Source organism: Oryctolagus cuniculus, chromosome 6, assembly GCF_964237555.1.
Source record: "Oryctolagus cuniculus chromosome 6, mOryCun1.1, whole genome shotgun sequence".
In the NCBI taxonomy this organism is placed as follows: Eukaryota; Metazoa; Chordata; class Mammalia; order Lagomorpha; family Leporidae; genus Oryctolagus; species Oryctolagus cuniculus.
This window is the reverse complement of record NC_091437.1, coordinates 164,339,254-164,364,397: the sequence shown is the minus strand read 5'-3', so window position 1 is coordinate 164,364,397 and position 25,144 is coordinate 164,339,254. Positions and strand designations below refer to the sequence as shown.

Sequence of the window (25,144 nt, the reverse complement as noted above, 5' to 3'; positions counted from 1 at the left end):
AAAAGTTGAGAGTAAATGGACCAAAAATAGAGATGTGAGACAGGTTGAAAAAAGTAAAGCATATGTAGATATCATTACCTGTCATACGTGTGAGTGTGTTCAATGAATGAAGTAAACTGTAGGGAATTTTCCGACAGGATGTCAGAGTAAGATCTGTGTGCGTCCTGTCTGCAGGAGACTCAGTGTAGATTCAGAGGCACAAAGAGGTTGACAGAGAATGGAACTATGTGTTCCGAAAACAGAAACGAAGCCTGGAGTGATCGTCCGAGTATCAGAGAAAATACTTCAAACCCAAACCTGTAGCCCAGAGAGACATCAGCTTGATCCTGGCAAATGTTGTCCAACTCTGTGAATATACTAAGAGTCATTGGGTTGTCTGTTTTAAATTGGTGAATTCTCTAGAATAGAAATTGTATTCCAGTAAAGCGCTCCTGGAGACAAAAACAGACATCTGAAGTAACTGAGGGGCTGGAGCTGTGGTGTAGTGGGTAAAGCTGCCACCTGCAGTGCCAGCATCTCATATGGGCACCAGTTCGAGACCTGACTGCTCCACTTCTGATCCAGCTCTCTGCTAATGGCCTGGGAAAGCAGTAGAACATGATGGCTCAAGGACTTGGGCCCCTGCACCCACGTCGGAGACCCGGAGGAAGCTCCTGGCTTCAGATCGGCAAAGCTTCAGCCATTGCGGCCATTTGGGGAGTTAACCAGTGGATAGAAGACCTCTCTCTCTCTCTCTCTCTCTGCCTCTGCCTCTCTGTAACTGTGCCTTTCAAATAAATAAATCTTTTAAAATAAAGTAACAGAGTCTCCGGGAATGTTCTGCGGGACGGTGCTGGTGAGGATGCTCGTGCCTATGGCTTTCCCAGGCTCTGGGTGGAGCTAGGGAAGGGGCGTCGGTCACTTCCACCGCGAGGCGCGGCCGTGCCCGGGTGGGGCTTGGAAGTAATCTCTGCTCCTGTTTACCTTCCTCTAGGGCAGGGGACCTTTTGTCCAAGGAGAAAAGGGAGAGAAGGTAAGAACACCCCCGCCAGGGAACAGAACGGGGGGGTGAGGTCTGGGGGAGGTGTGTGTGCCCCTTGTGCTGTCTGGCAAGAGTGTGGGTGGGGAGCAGGTGCACCAGGTGCCCAGCCTCAGCGCGTGTCCTACCTGCCCTGGGCAGCTGAAACATGCACATTGGGCGGCAGGGAGAGGAAAGATGGAGACAGGAAATGCAGACTGCAAGCAGTGAGAAGCGAGACCCATGTGTCCTGTGGACTCAACGTGTTGAGCAGCTGACAATTGAGCTGCACCCGAAGGTGGAGGTGTTGGGGGTAGGGCTACCCAGGCCGAGTGAAGAGCGTGAGCTGGATTCAGAGGGCAAAGCGGAGGGAAATGTGTGTCCCAGATGTGGGCAGTCCAGACTAGCAAAGGACTCTTAGTGTCCCAAGAGTGGGGAACGGAGCTGGAGAGGGTTTGGGCACCCAGCATTGATGATCACAGCCTGATCAGGCTTCCTCCTCAGTGGTGGGAACCGACACAGGGTCTGCACACGGTCACACACCTGAGTGCATTCCAATAGCAGGTGCCAGATGGAGCCGAGAGGAGCCATCAGAGCGCTTTACGGGGAAGAGTTGGGTGATTACTGCAGGATTTACAGGGGAGTGGACAGCGGACACAGCTGGCTGCGGCAACCAGGCTGGAAAGACCTGGGGATGGAGGAGAATTCATGTGATGCCTAACAATGTTCTCCACAGCTCTCAGTGTCGCATCTTCTTTTACCCTCATCATAACAGGCGCAGGCTCAACAGAGGGGAAATGTGGAATTCCTTCTGCACTGGAGAAATGGAAGTAGAGAGCCATGTCCCCACATACCAGCAGTTTTTAAGCCCTCCCTTTTCCCTGGAGAGGCAGCCCAAGAATTCTGGGGCACATTTACATGGGTGATGCCATCAGAGCCCACACAGGCGCAGAGTGGGAGCACAGGTGCTGCTGGGTCTCGGAGGCACCTGCTGCTCTGCAGGGATCATGCCAGCCCCACAGAGCAGATCCTCTCCCCCGGGTGCCTCTGCATGCAATTAACGTAGAAATGGCTTTCGCGTGTGTCTTCTCCTGTGGAAGCCCTTGGAGTTGATACTTTGGATTCCAGGTGTACTTGGAGGTGGTGACTCAAGGCTGTGCATGAGGGCTTAAGCATGTGTGGTTTGTAAGGAGACTGGACACAGATGCAGTGCTGTGCAGTGGGCAGAGGGTAGAAGGCATTGTGACACTCTTGAACGAGGCAGCAGCCGTCAGCAAAACTACTGTTAGGAAAATTATTAATGACTTAGAACGTGCAGATAACATTTTATCAAATCTTTAGAACATTATTACAAGATAGATGTCCCATATGACCCCAGCTGTGTGTGTGTATAAGAGTGTGTATTAGGAGGGGGGGAGGGAGAGAGAGAGTTAATAATGCTGGTCAGCCCATCGTTAAACAGTGGTTGTCTGTACTGGAAAACGTTATGCAAAGGTTTATTTTTGTGTCTTCATTTGTTCACGATGAACTCCCCCCCCCCACTAAAATCACAGAACAGTAGTGAAAAGAATCATGAGGAGGCAGGGTGCACGGCGTGCGAGAAGCTGGACAGCCTGACAGAACCGGGTCAGGTGTTTGCCTTTCTCCGGCTCTGAGGTCAGCTGTTCAACCCCAGTCTTCTGATACCTAAACATGGGCTTTGTGGCAACCACCTTCCGTGATTTCTGTGTGGTTGAAAAGCCAGATGCCCAAATTCAGCAGCTGCTTTCCACTGTGAATTTTTAAAAGATTTGTTTGTTTGAGAGACAGAGTTACAAACCGAGAGAGTGAAAGAGATCCCCAAATGGCTGCAAAGGCCAGAGCTGGACCAGTCTGAAGCCTGGAGCTTCTTCTAGGTCTCCCACATGGGAGCAGGGGCCCAGCTGCTTGGGCAGTCTTCCACTGCTTTCCCAGGCCATTAGCAAGGATCTGGACTGTAAGAGAAGCAGACAGGACCTGAACCAGCACCCATAAATGATACTAGTGCTACAGATAGAGGCTTAACCCACTAGGCCACAGCACTGGTTCTGTTCCATGAACTTTTATGCTTCGTTTTACTGTGATGGGAATGCTTGCCGAGAGACCTGCCCGTAACCAAGGTTCCAGCGCACAGTATAGCAGGCTAGAGACACGGAACTGCACCATCCATCTCTCCAATTTGTCCACCTTGGGTAACGGAAGCTTGGCAACCATTGAACCACAGTTCCCTGTCCCCTTCCCCCAGCCCCTGGAAACCATCATTAGTCACTCTCCTAAATGTGACTTTTGCCTCCCTGAAGGCCAACTCTTCTATGTAGGCGTGTAGTTGTGCAGTATTTCTTTCTCTGTCGCAGTGTCCTCCGGGTCTATCACATGGCAGTGGCAGAGGGTGTTTTGTTGGGGCTGAATGGTATCCCATAGTGTTTATGGCACACAGCATCTTGACCCACTCATCTGCTGATGGACCCTGGGGAGGCTGCGTCTTTGGCTGTTGCGAATTCTGCTGCGGTGATCCTGGCAGTGCAGGTGTCTCTCTGAGGTCTTGATTTCGACTCTTAGATAAGTAGCCAGGAGTGCAATTGCTGCATACTGTGGGAGTTCTGCAATTTCTTAAAAGATTTATTTATTATTTGAGAGGCAAAGTTATAGGCAGAGAGAGGGGAGACAGAGAGAGAGGTCTTCCATCTGCTGGTTCACTCCCCAAATGGCCACATTAGCCGGAGGTGGGCTGATCTTAGCCAGGAGCCAGGAGCCAGGAGCTTCTTCTGAGTCTCCCATGTGAGTGCAGGAGCCCAAGGACCTGCCATCTTCCACTGCTTTCCCAGACCACTAGCAGGGAGCTGGATTGGAAGTGTTGGAAGTGGAGCAGTGCTCACATGAGATGCAGGTACTGCAACAGAAGCTTAACCCACTGTGCCACAACTCCGGCCCCCCTAGAATTTCTGAGAATGTCTCTGTGTTGTTTTCCCTGGCAGCTGCACTATTTTGCATATTTCCCACCCCCAGCAGGGTGCAACAGCTACTTTTACTTCTGACTGTTGGGGAGAAGCTCTGTTTTGGGGGCCACTGGCCAGAGCACAGGTCACTGACAGGACACCCAGCTGTTGCTTGGAGTCGGAAGCTCGGGCTTCTAGTTCCTTCAGGTCCTAACACCTGACAAAGTGGTGCTTGCCAAGTGAAACCATGTGACCCCGTGCTCTCCTGTGTCCCCCCTGGCCCAGCCTCTCCTCTGGCAGAGGTGTTATCCTTGGTGTATGTGGGAGTCAGGCAAAGGCTAAGCCTCCTCCATCACCTGGATGGCAGGTGTGTCTGCCTTGTTGGTCCTGGTTTGATGGGTGTGTCTGCCTTGTTGGTCCTGGATGGCAGGTGTGTCTGCCTTGTTGGTCCTGGGTGGATGGGTGTGTCTGCCTTATTGGTCCTGGGTTGATGGGTGTGTCTGCCTTGTTGGTCCTGGTTTGATGGGTGTGTCTGCCTTGTTGGTCCTGGATGGCAGGTGTGTCTGCCTTGTTGGTGCTGGGTTGATGGGTGTGTCTGCCTTGTTGGTCCTGGGTTGATGGGTGTGTCTGCCTTGTTGGTGCTGGGTTGATGGGTGTGTCTGCCTTGTTGGTGCTGGGTTGATGGGTGTGTCTGCCTTGTTGATCCTGGGTTGATGGGTGTGTCTGCCTTGTTGGTCCTGGGTTGATGGGTGTGTCTGCCTTGTTGGTCCTGGGTTGATGGGTGTGTCTGCCTTGTTGGTACTGGGTTGATGGGTGTGTCTGCCTTGTTGGTCCTGGATGGCAGGTGTGTCTGCCTTGTTGGTCCTGGGTTGATGGGTGTGTCTGCCTTGTTGGTCCTGGGTTGATGGGTGTGTCTGCCTTGTTGGTCCTGGGTTGATGGGTGTGTCTGCCTTGTTGGTCCTGGGTTGATGGGTGTGTCTGCCTTGTTGGTCCTGGGTTGATGGGTGTGTCTGCCTTGTTGGTCCTGGGTTGATGGGTGTGTCTGCCTTGTTGGTCCTGGATGGCAGGTGTGTTGCCTTGTTGGTGCTGGGTTGATGGGTGTGTCTGCCTTGTTGGTCCTGGGTTGATGGGTGTGTCTGCCTTGTTGGTCCTGGGTTGATGGGTGTGTCTGCCTTGTTGGTCCTGGGTTGATGGGTGTGTCTGCCTTGTTGGTGCTGGGTTGATGGGTGTGTCTGCCTTGTTGGTCCTGGATGGCAGGTGTGTCTGCCTTGTTGGTCCTGGGTTTGATGGGTGTGTCTGCCTTGTTGGTCCTGGATGGCAGGTGTGTCTGCCTTGTTGGTCCTGGGTTTGATGGGTGTGTCTGCCTTGTTGGTGCTGGGTTGATGGGTGTGTCTGCCTTGTTGGCGCTGGTTTGATGGGTGTGTCTGCCTTGTTGGTCCTGGGTTGATGGGTGTGTCTGCCTTGTTGGTCCTGGTTTGATGGGTGTGTCTGCCTTGTTGGTCCTGGGTTGATGGGTGTGTCTGCCTTGTTGGTGCTGGGTTGATGGGTGTGTCTGCCTTGTTGGTCCTGGTTTGATGGGTGTGTCTGCCTTGTTGGTGCTGGGTTGATGGGTGTGTCTGCCTTGTTGGTCCTGGATGGCAGGTGTGTCTGCCTTGTTGGTCCTGGGTTGATGGGTGTGTCTGCCTTGTTGGTCCTGGGTTGATGGGTGTGTCCGCCTTGTTGGTCCTGGGTTGATGGGTGTGTCTGCCTTGTTGGTCCTGGGTTGATGGGTGTGTCCGCCTTGTTGGTGCTGGGTTGATGGGTGTGTCTGCCTTGTTGGTCCTGGTTTGATGGGTGTGTCTGCCTTGTTGGTCCTGGGTTGACGGGTGACCTCAGTGGCCTGTCCGCACACCCGCAGGCACCTCGCTGGCGCCCAGAGCTCTGCTGTACCTCCTGTCCCAGGCTGGAGGCTGCCAGGACCCGGTTGCAGCTGGGGACCCTGTCACATGAGCAGTGCTGGCAGTGGCGCTTGCGGCTCTGTCCTCGGCTGACACAGTCTCGCAGTGGCATTTGCAGCAGTCAGCTGTGTGGTCAGAGTCATCCCCCTCTCTGAATCCTGAACCTCATCTATGAAAATGACGGTGTGGGAGCTGATGGCGCTCAAAGCCCCTTTCAGGCGGCAATTCGGAGACTGGAGAAGGGGTGTCAGTCTTTTCTGGAAACGAGGGGGCAGCATGGGTCGTGGGGACTGGTAGGGCCCACAGAGGGGAAGGCGACCATGGTAAACTAGCTTCTTTGCTGAATGTCATCTCCAAAGTGTTTGTTGAGGGCTGGGAGTTAAGGACTGGAGCCCTCCCCTCCCAGGGCTGGGGGTCACGATGCTCCCGTCCTGGCTGCCCGCTGGACGACAGCCCCTGCACACCCAGCTCTGTGCTCCGCACTTCCCCATCATGGGACAGGGCGTGGCTGGACCCATTTTGCAGACGAGGGTGATGTGTCCACGTCACACGGGCAGTAAGTGACTGGGAAGCTCGACCTCCAGGAAGCTGCAGGGCTGGCTGAACCATCACTTCTTCTGTTGCCAAGGAAACAGAGGCATGGGGGAGGTGAGCAGTTGCCCAGGGCCACCCGACTAAGAAAGTGCCAGGTGTGCAGCTGCCCTCCTCGGCATCCCTGTCACATGCCCTGAGACCATCCTTAGTGCCCCTCGTTTTCAAAGCCTCCCCTCTGGATCCTCTTCTACACCCTGGTTCTCCCCCATTATTTATACAATGAGGCTAAGATAAATGAGAGAGGCAGCCCAAGGTTCACCCACAGTCCAGGTGCTGGACATGTGCAGAAAAGGGAGAGAACGGGTCCTGCATCCCAGAGCCTGGAAGACGACTAGCCCCGAGTAAGTGCTTGTAACTGAATAATCGGTTAGGGACGTCTGCATTCCAGTCTGGATCTCAGCAGGAGGCTCTCAGGCTGTTGGAGATGAGCAGATCCAATGCCAGCTGCTGTTGCAGAAATTTGTGTCTGCCCTTGGGAGCTCCTGTGCCTTAGTTGCCTTTTCTATAAAGGGGGTCATTGTGGCCCCTCCCATGGAAGGTTGCTGGGGCTTTAAAGGGATGAATACCCAGGGCTGGACACAGCAGCTGGCATCGCCCTTGCTCAGTGTCATGCCGCTGTTCTTGTCACTTTGTCACCAGTTTCCATACTGTCCTGGTGGTGTGATCCGAGCTGATTTGGGGGCATTTTGGAGTGGAGTTGGGCAGAACAGCGGAGGGGTAATGGCCCCCAGTGCCCACTCTGGTCCCTTGGTTTTCCATCTTGAGTGCCGCAAGGTAGCCTCTGAGTGGGCAGCAGTGTCTGTGTTTGTGTGATGTGGTCTGCAGAATCAGCTGGACCAGGAGCCCCAGGGGTGGTGCAAGGTTTAGAAATGATGGAAACTAGGGTACAGAGTGTGGTTTCCAGTGCTCTGTCTCCTTGTGGTGCACCTACTGGTCCTGCTCTGGGAGACTGCAGCCCTGTGGAGAGGAAAGCAGGGAGGTACCCCTTCCTGGCCCCTTCCTGGCCCCACAGCATCCTCCGGTGTCCTGCAGCTGGAGTGCCCATTCCAGTTTCCGCTGTGCGTCTGTGCTGCCCTGGGAGGCCACCTCAGGGCACTGAGTTCCTGGCGGAGGCATCCCTGGGGATGCTGACGACAAAGCTGAGGGAAGGAGGCCCAGTGTGCCGCCAGGTGTTGAATTTAAGGAAGGTTCCTAGAAATCTGGGCCCCGACAGTCAACAGAGGCAGCTGGATCCACAGCACTTCGAAAAGTGGGTTTTGCACACATTTCTTTCAAACCAAGCCCCTCACAGAGCTGTCTGCTTCCTCCTCTCATGATTTGGAGCTGAACATGGCCTGGGGCTCCCTGGGGCTGGGGGTCGCGAAACAGCTGCCTTTCAGGTCAGGGTGCTTGGAATTCCTGGGCTCCAAGTGTCTCCCTTTGCTTTAACCAAGTTTCCCCTTTAAACGAGCAAGTGCGTGTGAGTTCATGTTTGACCTTAAAATGCTTCTGAGGCCGTGCTGCCCTGTGCTCCTTGGCACTGGGAGTTAGAAATGGGTGTCCTACCTGGCATGGGGCCCAGCACACTTCCCCAGTGTTTGTCTCTGCGGGTTCTGGGCCAGTCTTCCCTAGGCACTGTCAGTGTCTGCCTCCCTGCTGATCCCGCCTCCTCACACGTCCGTCATCCCCTCTGCCTGTTGAAATCCTATGGATGCTTCTGATGCAGTGACCCTCATAGACATGGTCCTGTTCATTCCTCCTGGGACATAGACACATGTACAAACACATGTACAGATACACATATACACACAGACACATGGATGTACACATAAACAGGCACAGACATGTGAACACATACAGACACATGGACACACAGATACACACAGACACAGAGAAACAGACACACTCAGACACATGAACACACGCAGACACACAGATACGGAGACCCATAGACATGCACAGACACGTGAACATATACACATGAACACGTGCATTCACATAGACACACAGACATGGACATGCACAGACACATGGACACACAGATACACATAGACACAGAGAAACATGGACACATACAGACACACCCAGAGACACACAAACACAGATAACCTATACACACATAGACACACAGAGACATACAAACACATGCAGATACATGGACACACAGATACACAGACACATACACACACACATGAACACATGGATACACAGACACATGAACACATGTACACACATGCACACACACATATACAGATACACCCAGGCACATAGACATATGCAGACACGTACACTGATGTGATTGATTTCACTGTAGAAAGCTATGTGCAGAGGACAGAATAGTTTAATGTAGGTTCTTACTTGATAAAAGCCATAAGAGCTACTGGGAGCCAGACACAGCTCTAGGGGATTGGAGAGGGACAGCAGAACAGGAGACCTGAACTTTGGAGCATGGTGAGCTCCATGTCTGGCCCAGAGAGCAAGGGGAGGGGGCCGGGGATGGAGGTGATGCGTGCTTGGGTAGAAAGGTCACTCTGACCCCTGGGCAGCTGGTAGGCAGAGCCAGGCTGGAGGTGATGCTGTTGATGCTGTTCTCATTGAATGAGGCCCCAAGGGAGGCAGTCAGGTCTGTGTTCACAGTGATACTTCTCTGGTTCCCACAGACACACCCGGGACTGTCCATATTGTGGGAGAACAGCTCCTTACCTGAGCCAGAGTTGTTCTTCACTGCTGTGCCCTGGGAACCTCTATTTGAAATTGTGAGATGAAAGGTTTCTTGGAGACAGAACTGGGCTGCAGGGGTGGGTGGGGAGTGAACCGAGGGCTCTACTACGTGTGGACTTTCTTCCTGGTGCTTCCCTCAAAGAGCAGTAACCTGGAGAGGTCTCCAGGGAACATCAGGTGTTCCTGCCTGTCAGGGCCACGAGGCTCCAGGTGTTTATGTCCCACACAGAATCCCTGCTTCTTCCCCAGCCCATTAGCAGGGAGCTGCATGGGAAGTGGAGCAGCTGGGACAGGAACCAATGCCAATATGGGATGTTGATGTCGCAGGCAGTATCTTTACCTGCACCACCACAATGCTGGCCCCCATGGATTCTCCACTTTTGACTGCTCCGTTGACTGGTTCTGTTCTCCCACAGAGTGCTGTGTGTTTGTGGGAATTCAAGTCCCTCAAAAACCATGCTACTTGTAGGAATCAACTTATTTAATGAGAAGACTCACTGTGGAGCCTCTGAGCCAGAAAATATAAATTACACGTTTGTACATGTAAAACTTCCAAGATGTATTTATGACATTTTCCTACAGCTCGGGGCCTCTTTGCTCTCTGCTCTCTGCTGGCTAATCAGAGCCCTGTCTCCTATTCTTCACGGATGCACTAATGTGTGCGGGCCAGCCGCACCAGTCGAACGGAACCTGAAGGAGGAGTGGGAATGAAAAGAGGGACAAGGGCGCAGAGAATGGAGCCAAGGCAACAAGGCTGATGAAGGCTCATTTATTCCAGTGTCTCAGCGATATTTTATACATTACCAGCTGCAGCTCAAGGCAACACAGAAATTAACAACACAGGCAAGCAACTTATCGGGCTTTCTGCACCACAGTCATAACATAGTTAATTTTAGCGGAGTGTTCTTGTTTGATCATTCTCCTAGAGCATGGGAATAGGTGACTTTTTTTCATCCCAGGAATTCCACAAGCCAAGACTGACCTTGAGTTGTCTATGACTTGTTTATGGGCTGCCTACACTAATGTGCATTATCCATGGTCATCAAGTTGGGTAACTGTGGTTGAGTGCCTTCTATTTTCTACAGTAATGGGTTTAAGGGTAAATTAGTTTAGCTGTGTATGTGCCCTCAAACAGTCTTGTAGGTTGGGGGTAAGATGCTGAGTCAGGATACAAGTACCTAATGCCCTGTCCGTGGTGCTGAAGGACAGAGACCCTTTGAGTTCAGGGTTCTCCTCCAGCTCTCTCTCTCGTTCTCCAAGTCTCATGGAACAGTTGCAAGATGGAGGACCTCATGCAGGAGGGTGAGGCTATTTACAAGAAGGGGAAATGTGTGATGATTAGCCCGAGAGGGCAGGAGAGGCTAGTAGGGCAGAGACCACAGACGGGTTGGCTGGTCTAGACCTTGGCTCAGCCACTCATCAGCTGTGTGGCTGTTACTGAAACCCTGCAACCTCTGCTTTCCTCGTCTATAATTCTGCTAATACTGGTCTAATAGTTCTCATCTCAGAGGGTTGCTGCCAGGATTAAGTGAGCTAATGGAGATAGATGACTTATATTTGTAAAAAAGTGCTCATAAATGTTAAGTGTAAATATAATTACCATGACACCAGCATAGCACTTCATTATTCTGCACCAAATGATGTCTTCTGGGTCCTCAGCACGAATGAGGTCTTACCCCCAGAGGCAGCTGGCAGCTGTGAAATGTCTTAGCTCTCCCGCCTCTCCCAAGGACTTCTGGGACTCTCCAGGCCTCAGGAAGCTGGCAGAGTGTTGTTAAAATGGACAGGCATAGAGGTCCTTTCCTGGCTTAGGTTCATCAGAAATAATTCACAGAGCACCTAAGAAAACGGTGCCTGGTAATGTCAGGCATCATCTGCCAGGATTCTTGCTGTTGCCTTGAAACTGAACTTCAGGGGAGGGAGCTGTGCTGGTCCTGCAGGCTGTTGGCTGTGGGACCAGGAGCAGGTGCGTATCTATCCATGTGGCTGGAGCAGGTGCGTGTCTATCCATGTGGCTGGAGCAGGTGCGTATCTACCCGTGTGGCTGGGGCAGGTGCGTGTCTATCCATGTGGCTGGAGCAGGTGCGTGTCTTTCCATGTGGCTGGAGCAGGTGCGTGTCTATCCATGTGGCTGGAGCAGGTGCGTATCTACCCGTGTGGCTGGGGCAGGTGCGTGTCTATCCGTGTGGCTGGGGCAGGTGCGTGTCTATCCATGTGGCTGGGCAGGTGCATATCTACCCATGTGGCTGGAGCAGGTGCGTATCTACCCGTGTGGCTGGAGCAGGTGCGTGTCTTTCCATGTGGCTGGAGCAGGTGCGTGTCTATCCATGTGGCTGGAGCAGGTGCGTGTCTATCCATGTGGCTGGGGCAGGTGCGTATCTACCCATGTGGCAGGAGCAGGTGCGTATCTATCCGTGTGGCTGGGGCAGGTGCGTATCTACCCATGTGGCAGGAGTAGGTGCGTATCTATCCGTGTGGCTGGGGCAGGTGCGTATCTATCCATGTGGCAGGAGCAGGTGCGTATCTACCCGTGTGGCTGGAGCAGGTGCGTATCTACCCGTGTGGCTGGTGTAGGTGCGTATCTATCCGTGTGGCTGGGGCAGGTGCGTATCTACCCATGTGGCAGGAGTAGGTGCGTATCTATCCGTGTGGCTGGGGCAGGTGCGTATCTATCCATGTGGCAGGAGCAGGTGCGTGTCTATCCATGTGGCAGGAGCAGGTGCGTGTCTATCCGTGTGGCTGGAGCAGGTGCGTATCTACCCGTGTGGCTGGGGCAGGTGCGTATCTATCTGTGTGGCTGGAGCAGGTGCGTATCTATCCGTGTGGCTGGGGCAGGTGCGTATCTATCCATGTGGCTGGAGCTGGTGCGTATCTACCCATGTGGCTGGGGCAGGTGCGTATCTATCCGTGTGGCTGGTGTAGGTGTGTGTCTATCCGTGTGGCTGGAGCAGGTGCGTGTCTATCCGTGTGGCTGGGGCAGGTGCGTATCTACCCGTGTGGCTGGGGCAGGTGCGTGTCTATCCGTGTGGCTGGGGCAGGTGCGTATCTACCCGTGTGGCTGGGGCAGGTGCGTGTCTATCCGTGTGGCTGGAGCAGGTGCGTATCTACCCATGTGGCTGGGGCAGGTGCGTATCTACCCGTGTGGCTGGGGCAGGTGCGTGTCTATCCGTGTGGCTGGGGCAGGTGCGTGTCTATCCGTGTGGCTGGGGCAGGTGCGTGTCTATCCGTGTGGCTGGGGCAGGTGCGTATCTATCCGTGTGGCTGGAGCAGGTGCGTATCTATCCGTGTGGCTGGAGCAGGTGCGTATCTATCCGTGTGGCTGGTGTAGGTGCGTGTCTATCCGTGTGCCTGGAGTAGGTGCGTGTCTATCCGTGTGGCTGGGGCAGGTGCATGTCTACCCGTGTGGCTGGGGCAGGTGCATGTCTACCCGTGTGGCTGGGGCAGGTGCGTGTCTATCCGTGTGGCTGGGGCAGGTGCGTGTCTATCCGTGTGGCTGGAGCAGGTGCGTGTCTACCCGTGTGGCTGGGGCAGGTGCGTGTCTATCCGTGTGGCTGGGGCAGGTGCGTGTCTATCCATGTGGCTGGAGCAGGTGCGTATCTATTCATGTGGCTGGCGCAGGACTCGAGCTCATGTTTTCTGACATTTGACTCTGCTGGTCTGTGCTGAGGAATGTCTCAAACTTGAGCCAACATCCGGCTCTCCTGGAGGACTTGTTAGACCAGCTCTGGATCCCGTTCCCAGAGTTCTTATTCAGTAGTTCTGGGACGGGGCCAAGGAGCCTGCTTTTCCGATAAGGCCCCAGGTGTTGCTGGTGCTGCTGGCCTGGGAGCTGCTCTTTGAGGGACCACTGCCCAGAGTGCTCTAAACTTAGGGGACAATGGTGTCTCCTGCCAGATGGATGAAGAATGATGCCAGAATTGCACCTCTGGCGATAAAGCAATGTACTTGCCAACTTTTAGAAGTGACCCCCGAACCGAAGGAGCAAGAGAAACATCTGTGCCCTCACTTCTCTGCATCCTGCCTGGGAGCCAACAGTCTGATCCCTGGGATCTGGATGTCGGCCAGTGTGGATGTTGGCCAGTGGGTGTGTGGGGGGGTCATTTCCTGCTAGATGATTCCCTCCCATGGGGCACCAAATGAGACCAATGGGTATATGTAGGGGAGAGGGAGGCAGGACCGGCAGAGAGGGCAGAGTGGGGACTTGGAGTGAAGCCTGAAGTTCGAGTCACAGCTGCCCACATGAACCTGGGGCCCAGAGCCTTAGTTGTCCTCTGCAGTGAGCATCACACATTCATTATGTCTGTTGTGCTCTTAGCACCCTGGGAGTGGATGTCCTTTGGGCAGGTGATGGAGAGAGGCTTAGCTGGTCTACTGGAAGAAACAGTACCTGCACTTGTTTCTGGATTTCTCTCTACACAGAGCCCCCTTGGCCCAGAGGTCCTGGCGATGAGGCCGAGGCATAGGCGGGGAAGTGGCTCTGTCTTTACCCGCCGCCGTAACAGACGGTCTTGGACTGAGTCAGTGCCAGCAGCAGAGGCCCACTGCTCCCATTGTGGAGGCCAGGAAGTTCACGACCAAGGCAGCAGCAGATGAGTGCCTGGCCGGGCTGCCCCTCCTTCACAGACGGTGCCGTGGCCGACAAGTTCCCTGGAGCCTTCTTATCAGGGCACAAATCCTGTCTGTGTAGGCCCTACCCTCATGAGTTAGTTGTTACGGCCCCAGCTTTCCATACTATCAATGGGATTAGACTTCAGCATTCAGATCAGGTCAGGAAGCAAGCTGGCCTGCACAGCGAAGTTGCGACAGGTTCCACGCGACCCAGACCTGCTCGCTCTAACTGAGCACTTCTCTCTGCCACTCTCTCTTCTATCCTGTCCTCCTTCCTATCTCACCCTCGTTTTTTCCTTTGTACTTTATTGTGGCTCCTCACCTCCCTGATACCTCTAATACAGTCTTCCTGCACCTGCCGTTGCCAACGTGGCCTCCTGTGTTCTCCGCACTCGTTTGCCTGACCAACCCCATGAACACGGAGAGCAGTCTTAGTTTCTTGACGTTCACTGCAATACTGTTTTACTATTTCCCAGCATACACCTCTGTCTACCTTCACTGGAGAGCTCTGTGAAGCTATACGTGGTGAAACGTAGGCTCAGAGAGGCCAAGGGACTTCTTGATAGATGTGATGGCTTTGTCTTTTCAAAGCCACTGCGTCCAGCTGGAGAATTTGGGGTGATGGTGGTGACTAAGTGTGAAGATTGGGTGATGTGAAGACGTGAAATGCCTGGGTCAGATTGATTTGCCTAACAGCAGGGATGCATCCGGCGAGCTGTGTGGGTCTCACAAGTACTTGAGGGTGAACATTTCCCAGAACGTGTGTGTATGTGTGTGTGTGCAGGATTAGTTATCCACACCACGTAAAATAAACTATAAAAAGAGACAAGACACTTTGTGACTCATCTCGTTAGGCCTCCAGGCAGGCTGTCAGAATCCCAGAAGAGGGGCCCACAGCCCCAGCATAAAGCAGAGTGGCTGCCTGTGTCACACTGGCCATCTTAGCCCAAGTGGCCCATTGTCCCTGTCCTGGGGAAGCACTGGGCCTGCAGCTGAGAGCCAGTGGGCCTCTGGGCACTTCACCGTCCTGGCTAGAGTCAGTACCTGGGGGAGGATTTGAAACTGCTGCTTGCTGGGTTGAGAGCCCGTTCTTTCCACCGTGCCCTGCTCTTCACTTTGCTTCTGGGGACTACACATCCCCCAGACTAACCTCACAGCACCAGAGCCCCTCAGTTTCTTTCCTCCTGAGCCCAAGACCTCTAGAGCACACCTGAGGGCCCCGTGCCAAGCCAGGCACAGGTGATGTGCAGGTGTTAAGTCTCATTTCTCGGGGATTAGCCTAGTGAGCCACGGCGCCGGCCAGCTGATTTCTGTATGAAAGCCATTCTAACTGGGGTAAGTCTCACTTCTCACATCATGGAGCTTGACCACACAGGTATCTGTTGTGCATCAGCCAGAAAGAACTGGCAAGGCAAGGAAAATGAGGAAGGTTCCAGAACTCTCCGGAGTTCTCTCTGGCTTTGTCTCTTTATCTCCCTGGCTTCTTTTAGGGACATCTCTGAGAGCAACAACTCCCCAGCTTTATTCCTGAGGCAAGAGCCCCTCACAACATCCCTTCCCCCCTGTCAGCCACAGTGGGGCTTGTGACCTGCAGGAGCGGACTGGCCACCCAGGCAACCACCACCCCCTAGGCGGAGTAGCCAACGTCCTGGCTAGGCTCTGCCCTTACTGGCCCCAGCAGACCCGATCCTTGAGGGCAGCAGCGACTGGGCCACTTCCTCCAGGAAGTCTCATTCCTTTGTGACATTTCCCCTTTGGGAAAATCTCAGGTTGAGCCCCAGGATTGGAAGGGACATGCAGGTAAGACGGCTGGCATCTTGCCCCCAGAAAATACATGGCCCTTTGCTCCGGTCGGTGTCAGAGTCTGTAGCCTGAGCCTGCTCCTGGCCTCTGGTCTTCTGGTTTGCTATAGATCTTCTGAGTCCCATGAGATAGTTAAAGAAGCTCCAGTTTCCAGGACACGGTGCTGGCTGAGGCCAAGGGGGAGGTGGTTCCCTGGACATGGAGAGCAGTGGCACTGGCCAGGCTACCTTGCTGGGTCACATCCCCTCTGGCGAGTCTGCCTGCATGCACTTAAAAGCTTATGAAGCTAATGGAAGCTGGGAAAGGCATCTTCTCCCTGGCCCCAGTGTGCTGGCATGGTGGGATTCCATCTGATTCCTCTGTCATCCTGGGCTGTGGTAGCCAGGAGGGCAGGTGACACCAGGAGCCCAGGACCTGCCAGCAGAGAGCGTGCTTTCATTTCCCACACCCACCTGCTGCTGCTGTCCCCATGCTGTGTGTGTGTGTGTGTGTGTGCAGCGAGTGAGGCCAGCCGGCTGCTGCTGTCCCCCGTGTACTGTGTGTGTGTGTGTGTGTGTGCAGTGAGGCCAGCCAGCTGCTGCTGTCCCCTGTGTACTCTGTGTGTGTGTGTGTGTGTGTGTGTGTGTGTGTGTGTATGTATATCAAGCGAGATGCTGAGCCTTCCAGGTTGGCTCTGTTTCAGGGCACATGGCCAGGAAGGTGTACAACTGGGGTGACCTCCTGTCTGTCTGATGCCAGGGCCTGAGGTGTTTGTGTTTTTCTCTTCAACATCACATTGACTTGAGGCTGTGGAAGGCCGGTGCTGGAAGATTCGGAAGCATGTGCCCATGTGTGTGCTTCTTAGTTTGTAGATAAACACTAGCAGTCAAGTGTGACGTGCCTTCGAGAAAACATCTATCTTGTGAGGTTGTTAGGAGGACCCCCCAGGTGGTGCGGGTAGAGATGCACTCTTGCATAGTGTCTTGTCAGGTCCACGTGGAGAGTCAGCATTGCTATGCCCAGTACCCCCATTTGAAGGGGGAGAAAAGGACCTGGCTGGGGAAGGTGAGCAGGGAGCAGGTCTCAGGCAGGAGCCTCAGATTGGAAACAAGCAGGGTCAGAGCTGGACTCGAGCTCAAAGAGCCTAGAGATGCCCCTTTTAAAAAAAATTTAATGTTTTATTTGTACATTTGTATTTTCAAGGGAAGATTTATTTATTTAAAAGGCAGAGCTACAGAGAGATCCTCCATTGACTGATTTGCTCCCAAATGGCCACAACTGGGGCTGGGCCAAGCTGAAGCCAGGAGCCTGGAGCTCCATCCAGGTCTGCCACATGGGTGCAGGGGCCCAAGGACTTGGGCCATCTTTGGCTGCTTTCCCAGGTACATTAACAGGAAGCTGGATTGAAAATGAAGCAGTTGTGTGTCTCAGTGGGCACCTATATGGGATGCTGGCATTGCAGGCTTAATCCATCGCACCACAACACCTGCCCCTGTACACTTGTGTTTGAAGAACAGAGTAACAGACACACACACACACATACATGCAATATTTCATCTGCTGGTTCCCTCCCCCAGAATGCCTATAACAGCTGGGGCTGGGGTAGGCTGAAGTCGGGAGCCAAGAATTCCATCCAGTTCACCCACAGTGGTGGCAGCAACCAAAGTACTTGAGTCATCCCTGTCGCTCGCCCTCTTCATGGAGGAACGACACAGGACCCTGCACTGTTCTTTCGTCTGCTCGGCCCTCCCCGGGTTTGCTGCTGGTTCTTCCCGGGTTGGCTACTATCCCTTCCACCTCCGTGGAAGGGCAGTTCCCCCTGGCCACATTCCCCACTTCCGCAGGGGAGCGGCACACCACCGGCCGGCTCTCTCGGGGGCTGCACAGGTGTTCCCTTAGATGTTCCCCTTAGATGTTCCCCTTAGATGTTCCCCTTAGATGTTCCTGGTGCATGCCGTCTCTCTCCTCCTATATAGTCCTCCTCCGCCAATCCCAACTCGGCTGCCCACACGCCGAGCACGCTGCTCTCCTCCAATCAGGAGCAAGTCCTACAGTTTATTGGCTGAACTGGAGGCAGCTGTGTAGAAGCTGTTTTCTCCTCTCCCAGCGCCATATTGTGGGAGAGCAGATGCATAGAATAAGTCTTAATTCCAGTAACTTAGTCTAGTCCGAGTTGCTCCCCACAGATCCCCCTTTCTTTTTATTTTTTGGCGTTGATACGCGCCTGTCTTCGGTGTCCCGCGGCACACACTCTGCTCTACTTGCTAGAGTTGCCACAGGTTCTTACAAGTCCTATCAATCAGGCAAACCGAATCCGGGTCCTCTCTTCGCCATGTTGTGAGGAGGTTTTTAGGCGCTGATGCGTGCCTGTGTTCGGTGCCCTGCAGCGCATGCTCTGCTCTGCCTGCAGGTGCTTACAAAACCTAGCAATCAGGCAAACCGAATCCAAGCCTTCTCAGCGCCATATTGTGGGGAGGCTTATTGGTGTTGATTCATGCCTATCTTCGGTGACCTGCAGCTCATACTCTGGTCGAGCCGCCTGCTGGTGCTTACCGCCTTACTAATCAGGCAGACCGAATCCAAGCCCTCTCATTGCGGTATTGTGGGGAGACTATTGATGTTAATAACGTGCCTGTCTTCGGTGACCTGCGGCGCATAAGCTGCTAGCCGCCCGCAGGTGCTCATCACCTCACTAATCAGGCAGACCGAATCCAAGCTCTCTCATTGCCATGTTGATGGGAGGCCTTATTTTTCTGTTTCTCTATCTCCGGGCATTCCTACCTCTCCCATTTTACTTCTATCTACCAACATTCCTATTTCTCTCATTTTACTTCTAAACTTCCGTTTCTCTTATCCCCGCGGCTTCCCGCTCTCATTTTACTTCTAAACTTCTGTTTCTCTTATCCCCGTGGCTTCCCGGCGCCCGCCCCGAGGCTGCTTCTCGGCGGCTTCCCGGCTGAGCCGCTTCAGCCCGCTTCTCTTATCTGCGCGGCTTCGCGGCTCTGCGCGGTTCGGCTTCGCGCGCACACTCCGCGGTCTCGCACTAGCCCCGCGTTCCCTATCTACTTGTGCCCCGCACGCTCTCTCTGCGCGCGGCAGCCTCCGCGAGTCACACAGCCCCAGCTCACGTCTCCGCCACTAGTATTCAATCTAAGTTCCCCAGGCTAACCTGGCGAATTCAACCCAGCTCACGTTTCCGCCCCACGATCTGGCTTCCCGTCCTTTGGTCCCCGGGCTAATCAGACGGATCCCAATCTGGCTTACGTTTCCGCTTCTGGTTTCAACTTTTCGCCCCCCATTCCCGGGCTAACTTGAGAATCCCAAAGTGGCTTTCGTCTCTGCCTCGGCCTGCCCCCGCAGCTTCAATTTCCCTAACATTTTTCTCTACCCGGTATGTTTCCCCAAGCTTTCCTCCAACAATACTCCTCCCTCATTTCTCCTGGCCTCTCCCCACAGTCCGCATCCGAGTCTGTTTGTTCTAGCTTTCACTTTCGCTTTCGACCTTAGAGATTTCTCCCAGCTTCCCCCCGTAGTCCGTATCTGAGTCTATGCCTAGGCTTTCAATAGCTTCTTCTGGCACCTTTTTCGTCCGGCTTTTCCCTAGGCTGTTTGCTAGTCTCTCTCTCTGGTATTTTCCCAGTTCTTCCCGTTTCTTCCCTCCTAAGTTTCCTATCCGTCCTAGGTTTCCTATCCGAGTCACGGCACCATTATGTCGCTCCCCCTCTTCGTGGAGGAACGACACTAAGCCCTGCCTAGGCTTCATATCCGAGTCACGGCACCATTATGTCGCTCGCCCTCTTCATGGAGGAACGACACAGGACCCTGCGCTGTTCTTTCATCTGCTCGGCCCTCCCCGGGTTTGCTGCTGGTTCTTCCCGGGTTGGCTACTATCCCTTCCACCTCCGTGGAAGGGCAGTTCCCCCTGGCCACATTCCCCACTTCCACAGGGGAGCGGCACACCGCCGGCCGGCTCTCTCGGGGGCTGCACAGGTGTTCCCTTAGATGTTCCCCTTAGATGTTCCCCTTAGATGTTCCTCTTAGATGTTCCTCTTAGATGTTCCTGGTGCATGCCGTCTCTCTCCTCCTATATAGTCCTCCTCCGCCAATCCCAACTCGGCTGCCCACACGCCGAGCACGCTGCTCTCCTCCAATCAGGAGCAAGTCCTACAGTTTATTGGCTGAACTGGAGGCAGCTGTGTAGAAGCTGTTTTCTTCTCTCCCAGCACCATATTGTGGGAGAGCAGATGCATAGAATAAGTCTTAATTCCAGTAACTTAGTCTAGTCCGAGTTGCTCCCCACAATCCCCTGCTGCCTCCCAGGTGCACATTAGCAGGAAGCTGGGCAGAAGTGGAGTGGTGAGGACTTGAACCCAGGGACTTTGATATGGGACACGAGCATCCCAAGTGGACACTTGAGCCGCTGTACCCAGTGCCTGCCCAACTCACCTGTTGGCAAGCGCACAGCCTCTGCAGGAAGGGGTGTGAAGGAGAAAGGGGCTATGAGGATCGCAGTGCAGGTCCCCTGACAGCAGCCCCACGTGTGTGCTCGTCACGTGTGTCTGTGCTCAGTTCTCTAGAATGAAGCCCACCCCAACCACAGAAACAAAGAATAAGCTCCTGCTCCAGCCTAATTCTCAGGTGGAGAGGTTTATAGCCTCCCAAGGGAGAGTCGGTGACGTCTGGAGACGTTTCTGGTTGTCCCGGCTGGAGGCTGCTATGCGCATTGAAGGCCACTGCAGTGCACAGGGACCCTGGCAGAGGTTCTTGCTGGCACCTGTGGTGCCATGGCTCAGAGCCTGCTCCAGCCCGGCCCTCTCCCAGCCACGTGTAGCCCAGGGCCGCGGAGGGCTCAGGGACCAGACAGCATGTCACACTTAGTGCAGACTGACCACCTGGGGACCTCCTCAGCGTTCAGCCCCTGGTGTAGAGGTCGCACACGGGGCCTGGGAAGCCGCATTTCCTGCCTCCTCTGTGACCCCCAGGCCACAGGCGTCCCCTTTGGAGCAGCACAGCCTTGGCCACAGCTTCCTGCCCTGCGTCCTTCCCCTCCCCTGCCATGCCACAGTGCCATCTTTACTCATTACTCACGGCTCTTTCTCTCCCTCCAGGGTTCCATGGGCCTGCCTGGACCCCCTGGGAGAGACGGCAGCAAAGGCATGAGAGTGAGTTTGCTCCCGTAGCCCCAGGCCACGAGCAGCACTGCCGGGGCCCATGGTCAGAGCCTCAGGTGACCATTGCCAGGGCCAGGCCGGGGCTGGAGCTCCTCTGTACCGGTTCTTTCTGGGCCCCTGGAGCTCAGCCCAGCTGTTGCACCTGGGCATCTCCTGAGTGTCCTGGGAAGCTGATTTCTCGTTTGACAAGCAGCTCCGCACAGGTGGTTTAGCCCCAGTGCCTGGATTTGGGGCGAGGCATTTACCAAGTTCCTAGTTCATGGCTACAGGTGTTGGGTAAGACCCCGGCAGCTGGCCAGCCTCCTCCCTCTGACTGGAGCGTGCTCCATAGTCCTGTGTAAAGGGAGCTGAATTCCAGTCCCTCTGCCCGTGCATCCCCAGGCTCCGGGCTCACTCAGCCCAGGTGGCCCAGTCCTCCCCCACGCAGTGTCCTCCGGACCCAGTGCTGAGCTTCCTGCCGTGCTCTGGGCAAGCTGTTTTGTCGCCTCCTGGTGGCTGGAGGCAGGAGTGAGAGTTGAGCTAACAGCGCTCAGTGAGGATTGCTCCCGTGTGCTTGCACCAGGGGCAGCCGCGGGGAGCCCCACAGTGGGGACCCCCTTCCTGTGCTGGGTGCTCAGCTGCAGGGATCCGGTGCCCCGGGCGGTCTTTGCTCTGCTGGCTCTGACCTTGTGCTGTTTTGTGTGCACAGGGGTTGCCGGGAGAGCTGGGGGAGCCGGGCCTGCCTGGAGAAGTGGGCGTGCGGGTAAGTGCTGCTCCGTGCTGCTCTGTTGGTGCCTCCGAGACAGGTCCCAGCACGCACCTGTGCTGTGCACATACAGCCACGTACGTGTGATTTCCCCTAAATCCATACAAAAGTGCATCATGTCATATTTGGCTGCTTTTTCACATGATGACAGATGGTCGTACATCAATACGGGAAGGCCCCCTCTGTTCTCTTAATCGACACCTCAGGGTCTGCAATAGGGATGCATGTGTGGCCTCCATCTTACTCATGGTCCTCAGGATGGTATCTGATTTCATTTGTTTTTCCCTAAAATCAGCAAAGCAATAAATGTGTGCGTGTGCGTGTGCACATGTGTGTGTGCACACAGGTGCATGAGTGTGCATGTGTGTGTGCGTGTTTTTCTCCTTCCGTCCTGTATTTTCACTACAATAGGATGGGTCCAGCAGTTAGGATAGTGTTGGCTGTGGAAATGCACGTTCCTATTTTAGTGGAAGTTACTAGATGATTCCAGGTCAGTTGTCCCAAGACTGTAGCAGTTGGTGTCCCGGGTAACAGAGGAGCCTCAGTTCTCACCCAGGCTGCACCGGCCCCGTGACAGCATGAGTGACCAGCTGCAGGAATTGGTCGCCTGGTTTCAGAAGCCGTGAACATAGCCAGGCCCAGTCATAGGAGGGCGAGGGAGATGGGCTATGGGGAGCAGGGCTTGTTGCCATTGGTCTTGCGGTGGCCCAGGCACACACACTGTCAGCTGGTCCCTGAAGCTCTGTGGGTCTGGGTGTGGCCACGGCTCCACTGGGCAGCAAGTGGTGGGCACTGTAAATGGCACAGGGCAGCAGAGGCCGAGGGATGTCAGGTGGGGAGACGTGGGCGGGCAGCCTGGGCAGAGAAGCAGTGATCTCACCAGCAGACGTGGCACTGTCAGTGGCCTCTCAGCCATTACCTTTTCTGCATCCCAACCCTTCTCTTTCTGAATACCCTGCAGGGACCCCCAGGACCACCTGGACTGCCCGGGCTTCTTGGACACGTTGGAGCTCCTGTGAGTTAAGGCCCTCGTGTGGGAAGGGCTGTGGCCCCTGCTGCAGGGTCGGGAGCGGCTCTGTGTCTGATCTCTACCTGCCTCCGTGCCACGAGCCCCTGTTTTGTAATTTGCTGATGCCAGCGAAGTGCTGGTCTCGTCTCTCAGGCTGGGAATTCTCCAGTGCTGTCGTACCTAACGATCAGGTGGGGAAGGGTCTGAGTGCACATTCCTGGGAGCCCGTTCCAGATAAGAAGCAAGGGGGAGCCCAGGGGTCTGCCTTTGCACCAGGACCCCAGTTGCTGACACCTGTTCCAAAGAAGCCAGCCCTTGTCTCCTGTCTCCTGGAGAGTGTTGCACCCACAGTCCCTGGGGCAGTGCCGGATGCATAGTAGATTTCTGTTGTGTCCAGTGGGTACAGGTTCCTTGGAAGAAATGGATGTGGAGTGTAAGGAGCAGGCTGGCTTCTTGAACATCTGTCTTGTTCTTGATTCTTGTTCAGAAAGACTTGAGGTTATTCCTCCAGGAAAGAAGTGAGCGTAAGAGGTCATTTTCAAGCCAAACAGCCTTGGGGGCCATTTAGGACCTCTGATCTCATTGTGTGAGGTCAGAACTCTGGATGGAATTGGGACATGGGGAGCGTCCACTCACCCACAGGCTTGGGAGCTGTTCAGGAAAGCAGTCGCAACTTCAGCCCTGTCGTCTCCTCTGGTCCGAAGACAATGGGTGTTATTCCTGGAGCCAGCCTGGAGGTCTGGGTAGAACTGTCACCTCTGACACCCATGTCAAAGGAATGTCCATCAGTCCCCTCCCCACAAAAGAGGGCAGGGAGGTGACCACCTGGGGATGTTAGCAGTAGCAGACGATGAGCCCGGGCTTTCTGCAGAGCCCTGCCCAGGGAGCAGCCATCTTCCCTCAGTGCATTGGTGTAGTCTCCTTGGGCAGTGCTGTGCACCTGGCGATCGCCAGGGCATGTGCTCATCCCAAGTTATTCTATGCATGGTTGCAGTAGCCTCGGGCAACACTGCTGCAAGATACCCGTGCCAGCCACATGTTGGGCACCGTGGTGCATCTGTTGTTTGTTCATTGAGCAAATGTGTGTGACATTTTGCCCACCCAAGTGGCAGGCACTGCTGTGGGCTCTTGGAGGTAGCTTGAAGGATCTGACCCTCAGCTTGTGGGAGGCAGGAAATGGAGGGCTGAGCAGCATCAGAGAAGGGGGCGGGGATGGACAGCAGCTTGGATTGGAGAGATTGTGTTTACATTGTGGACTCAGAGCCACCTCGGTCTCAGCCGGCATCTCCACCAAGACACGCACAGAGGGGCAGGAGTTCCCCGCCTGGATTTGGGAGCTGACCTAGAGGAAGGCTAGGAGGATGCAAGGATGGGCAGGATGCGCCCTCCCTCTAGGAGGAGGTGGGAGAGGTGGCTCACAGGGGCCAGAGTCCTGGTCAACATCGGGGCCCTTTCTTAGAGTCCCTGATCATGATGGCATCTGGACACCCCAGCCCTTAGCCTGGTGGATGCCTGTGTTCCTCACCCAGGCCCCAGTGAGGACCCCAGGTCATGGTGTGGCTTCCGTTAGGTAACTGGGTGACAGGTATAAACCACGTCTGCCCCTGCAGCCGGGCCTCTGATGGGAACGCCGTGCCACTCTTCTTTGTCTCCCACCAGGGTCTCCAAGGAGAACGAGGGGAAAAAGGAACACCAGGAGAAAAGGTATTTGCAGTCTCCACCTGGGAGCCTTTGAGGACGTGGGGCCTGGCCCCTTGCATGGGCTCGTGTGTACACGTGTGGGTGTTTGTGTGAATGTGCATGCGTGTGCACGTGTGGCTGTGGGTTGGGCGAGGGCAGATGCAGAAAGCGTGTCCATCTCCCTCTGTAAATGTCAGCCATGTGAGGGAGGCCGTGGTCTCCGCACCTGCAGGTGCATAGTCCTCCCCACCAGGGTGGGGGAGGTTGGAAGACAGCCCTGGGTGGGGACGGCAGAGGTTCTGGTTGCTGCCACAGACTCACGTCTTACAGTCAGGTTCTAGAATTCCTCTGCTCCTCATTGACCCTGAGTTCCAAACAAATGGGGTGGTGAGTGGTGACAGCGGTGGCACTGGTGACCTACATTTGGGCATCAGCTCAGACTCTCCACACGGGGCTGATTTATCTGACAAGGTCTTAGGTGAGCTGCACCTTCACAACCTGGGTATTGGGTTGCACAAATTTTAAGTCAGATTTATTGACTGGCGCTGCAGCTCACTAGGCTAATCCTCCACCTGCGGCACCAGCAGCCCGGGTTCTAGTCCCGGTTGGGGCACTGGATTGATTCTGTCCTGGTTGCTCCTCTTCCAATCCAGCTCTCTGCTGTGGCCCGGGAGTGCAGTGGAGGATGGCCCAAGTGTTTGGGCCCTGCACCCGCATGGGAGACCAAGAGGAAGCTCCCACCCGCATGGGAGACCAAGAGGAAGCTCCCGGCTCCTGGCTTCGGATCAGCACAGTGTGCTGGCTGCAACGCGCTGGCCGTAGTGGCCATTTGGGGGCTGAACCAACGGAAAAAGGAAGACCTTTCTTTCTGTCTCTCTCTCACTGTCTAACTCTGCCTGTCCAAAAAAAAAAAAAAAAAAAAAAAAAAAAAAAAAAAAGAGACTCATGCATGTGTGCTGATGCCAGA

At 54.7% G+C, this 25,144-nt stretch overlaps 1 protein-coding gene across 2 annotated transcripts in view; it reads left to right on the top strand.

The window, feature by feature from the left end:
• Positions 1 to 25,144, top strand: part of COL22A1 (collagen type XXII alpha 1 chain) — a 261,951-nt gene that overhangs the window by 79,143 nt on the left and 157,664 nt on the right. For both annotated transcript variants that reach the window (XR_011389346.1, XM_051844068.2), the window contains exons 12-16: positions 974 to 1,012; positions 20,681 to 20,734; positions 21,432 to 21,485; positions 22,450 to 22,503; positions 24,157 to 24,201. Coding sequence is in view for 1 of the 2 variants with exons in the window: in XM_051844068.2 (XP_051700028.2) it covers positions 974 to 1,012; positions 20,681 to 20,734; positions 21,432 to 21,485; positions 22,450 to 22,503; positions 24,157 to 24,201 (246 nt within the window). In the remaining variant the exon portion in view is untranslated. The remainder of the gene's footprint in view (positions 1 to 973; positions 1,013 to 20,680; positions 20,735 to 21,431; positions 21,486 to 22,449; positions 22,504 to 24,156; positions 24,202 to 25,144) is intronic.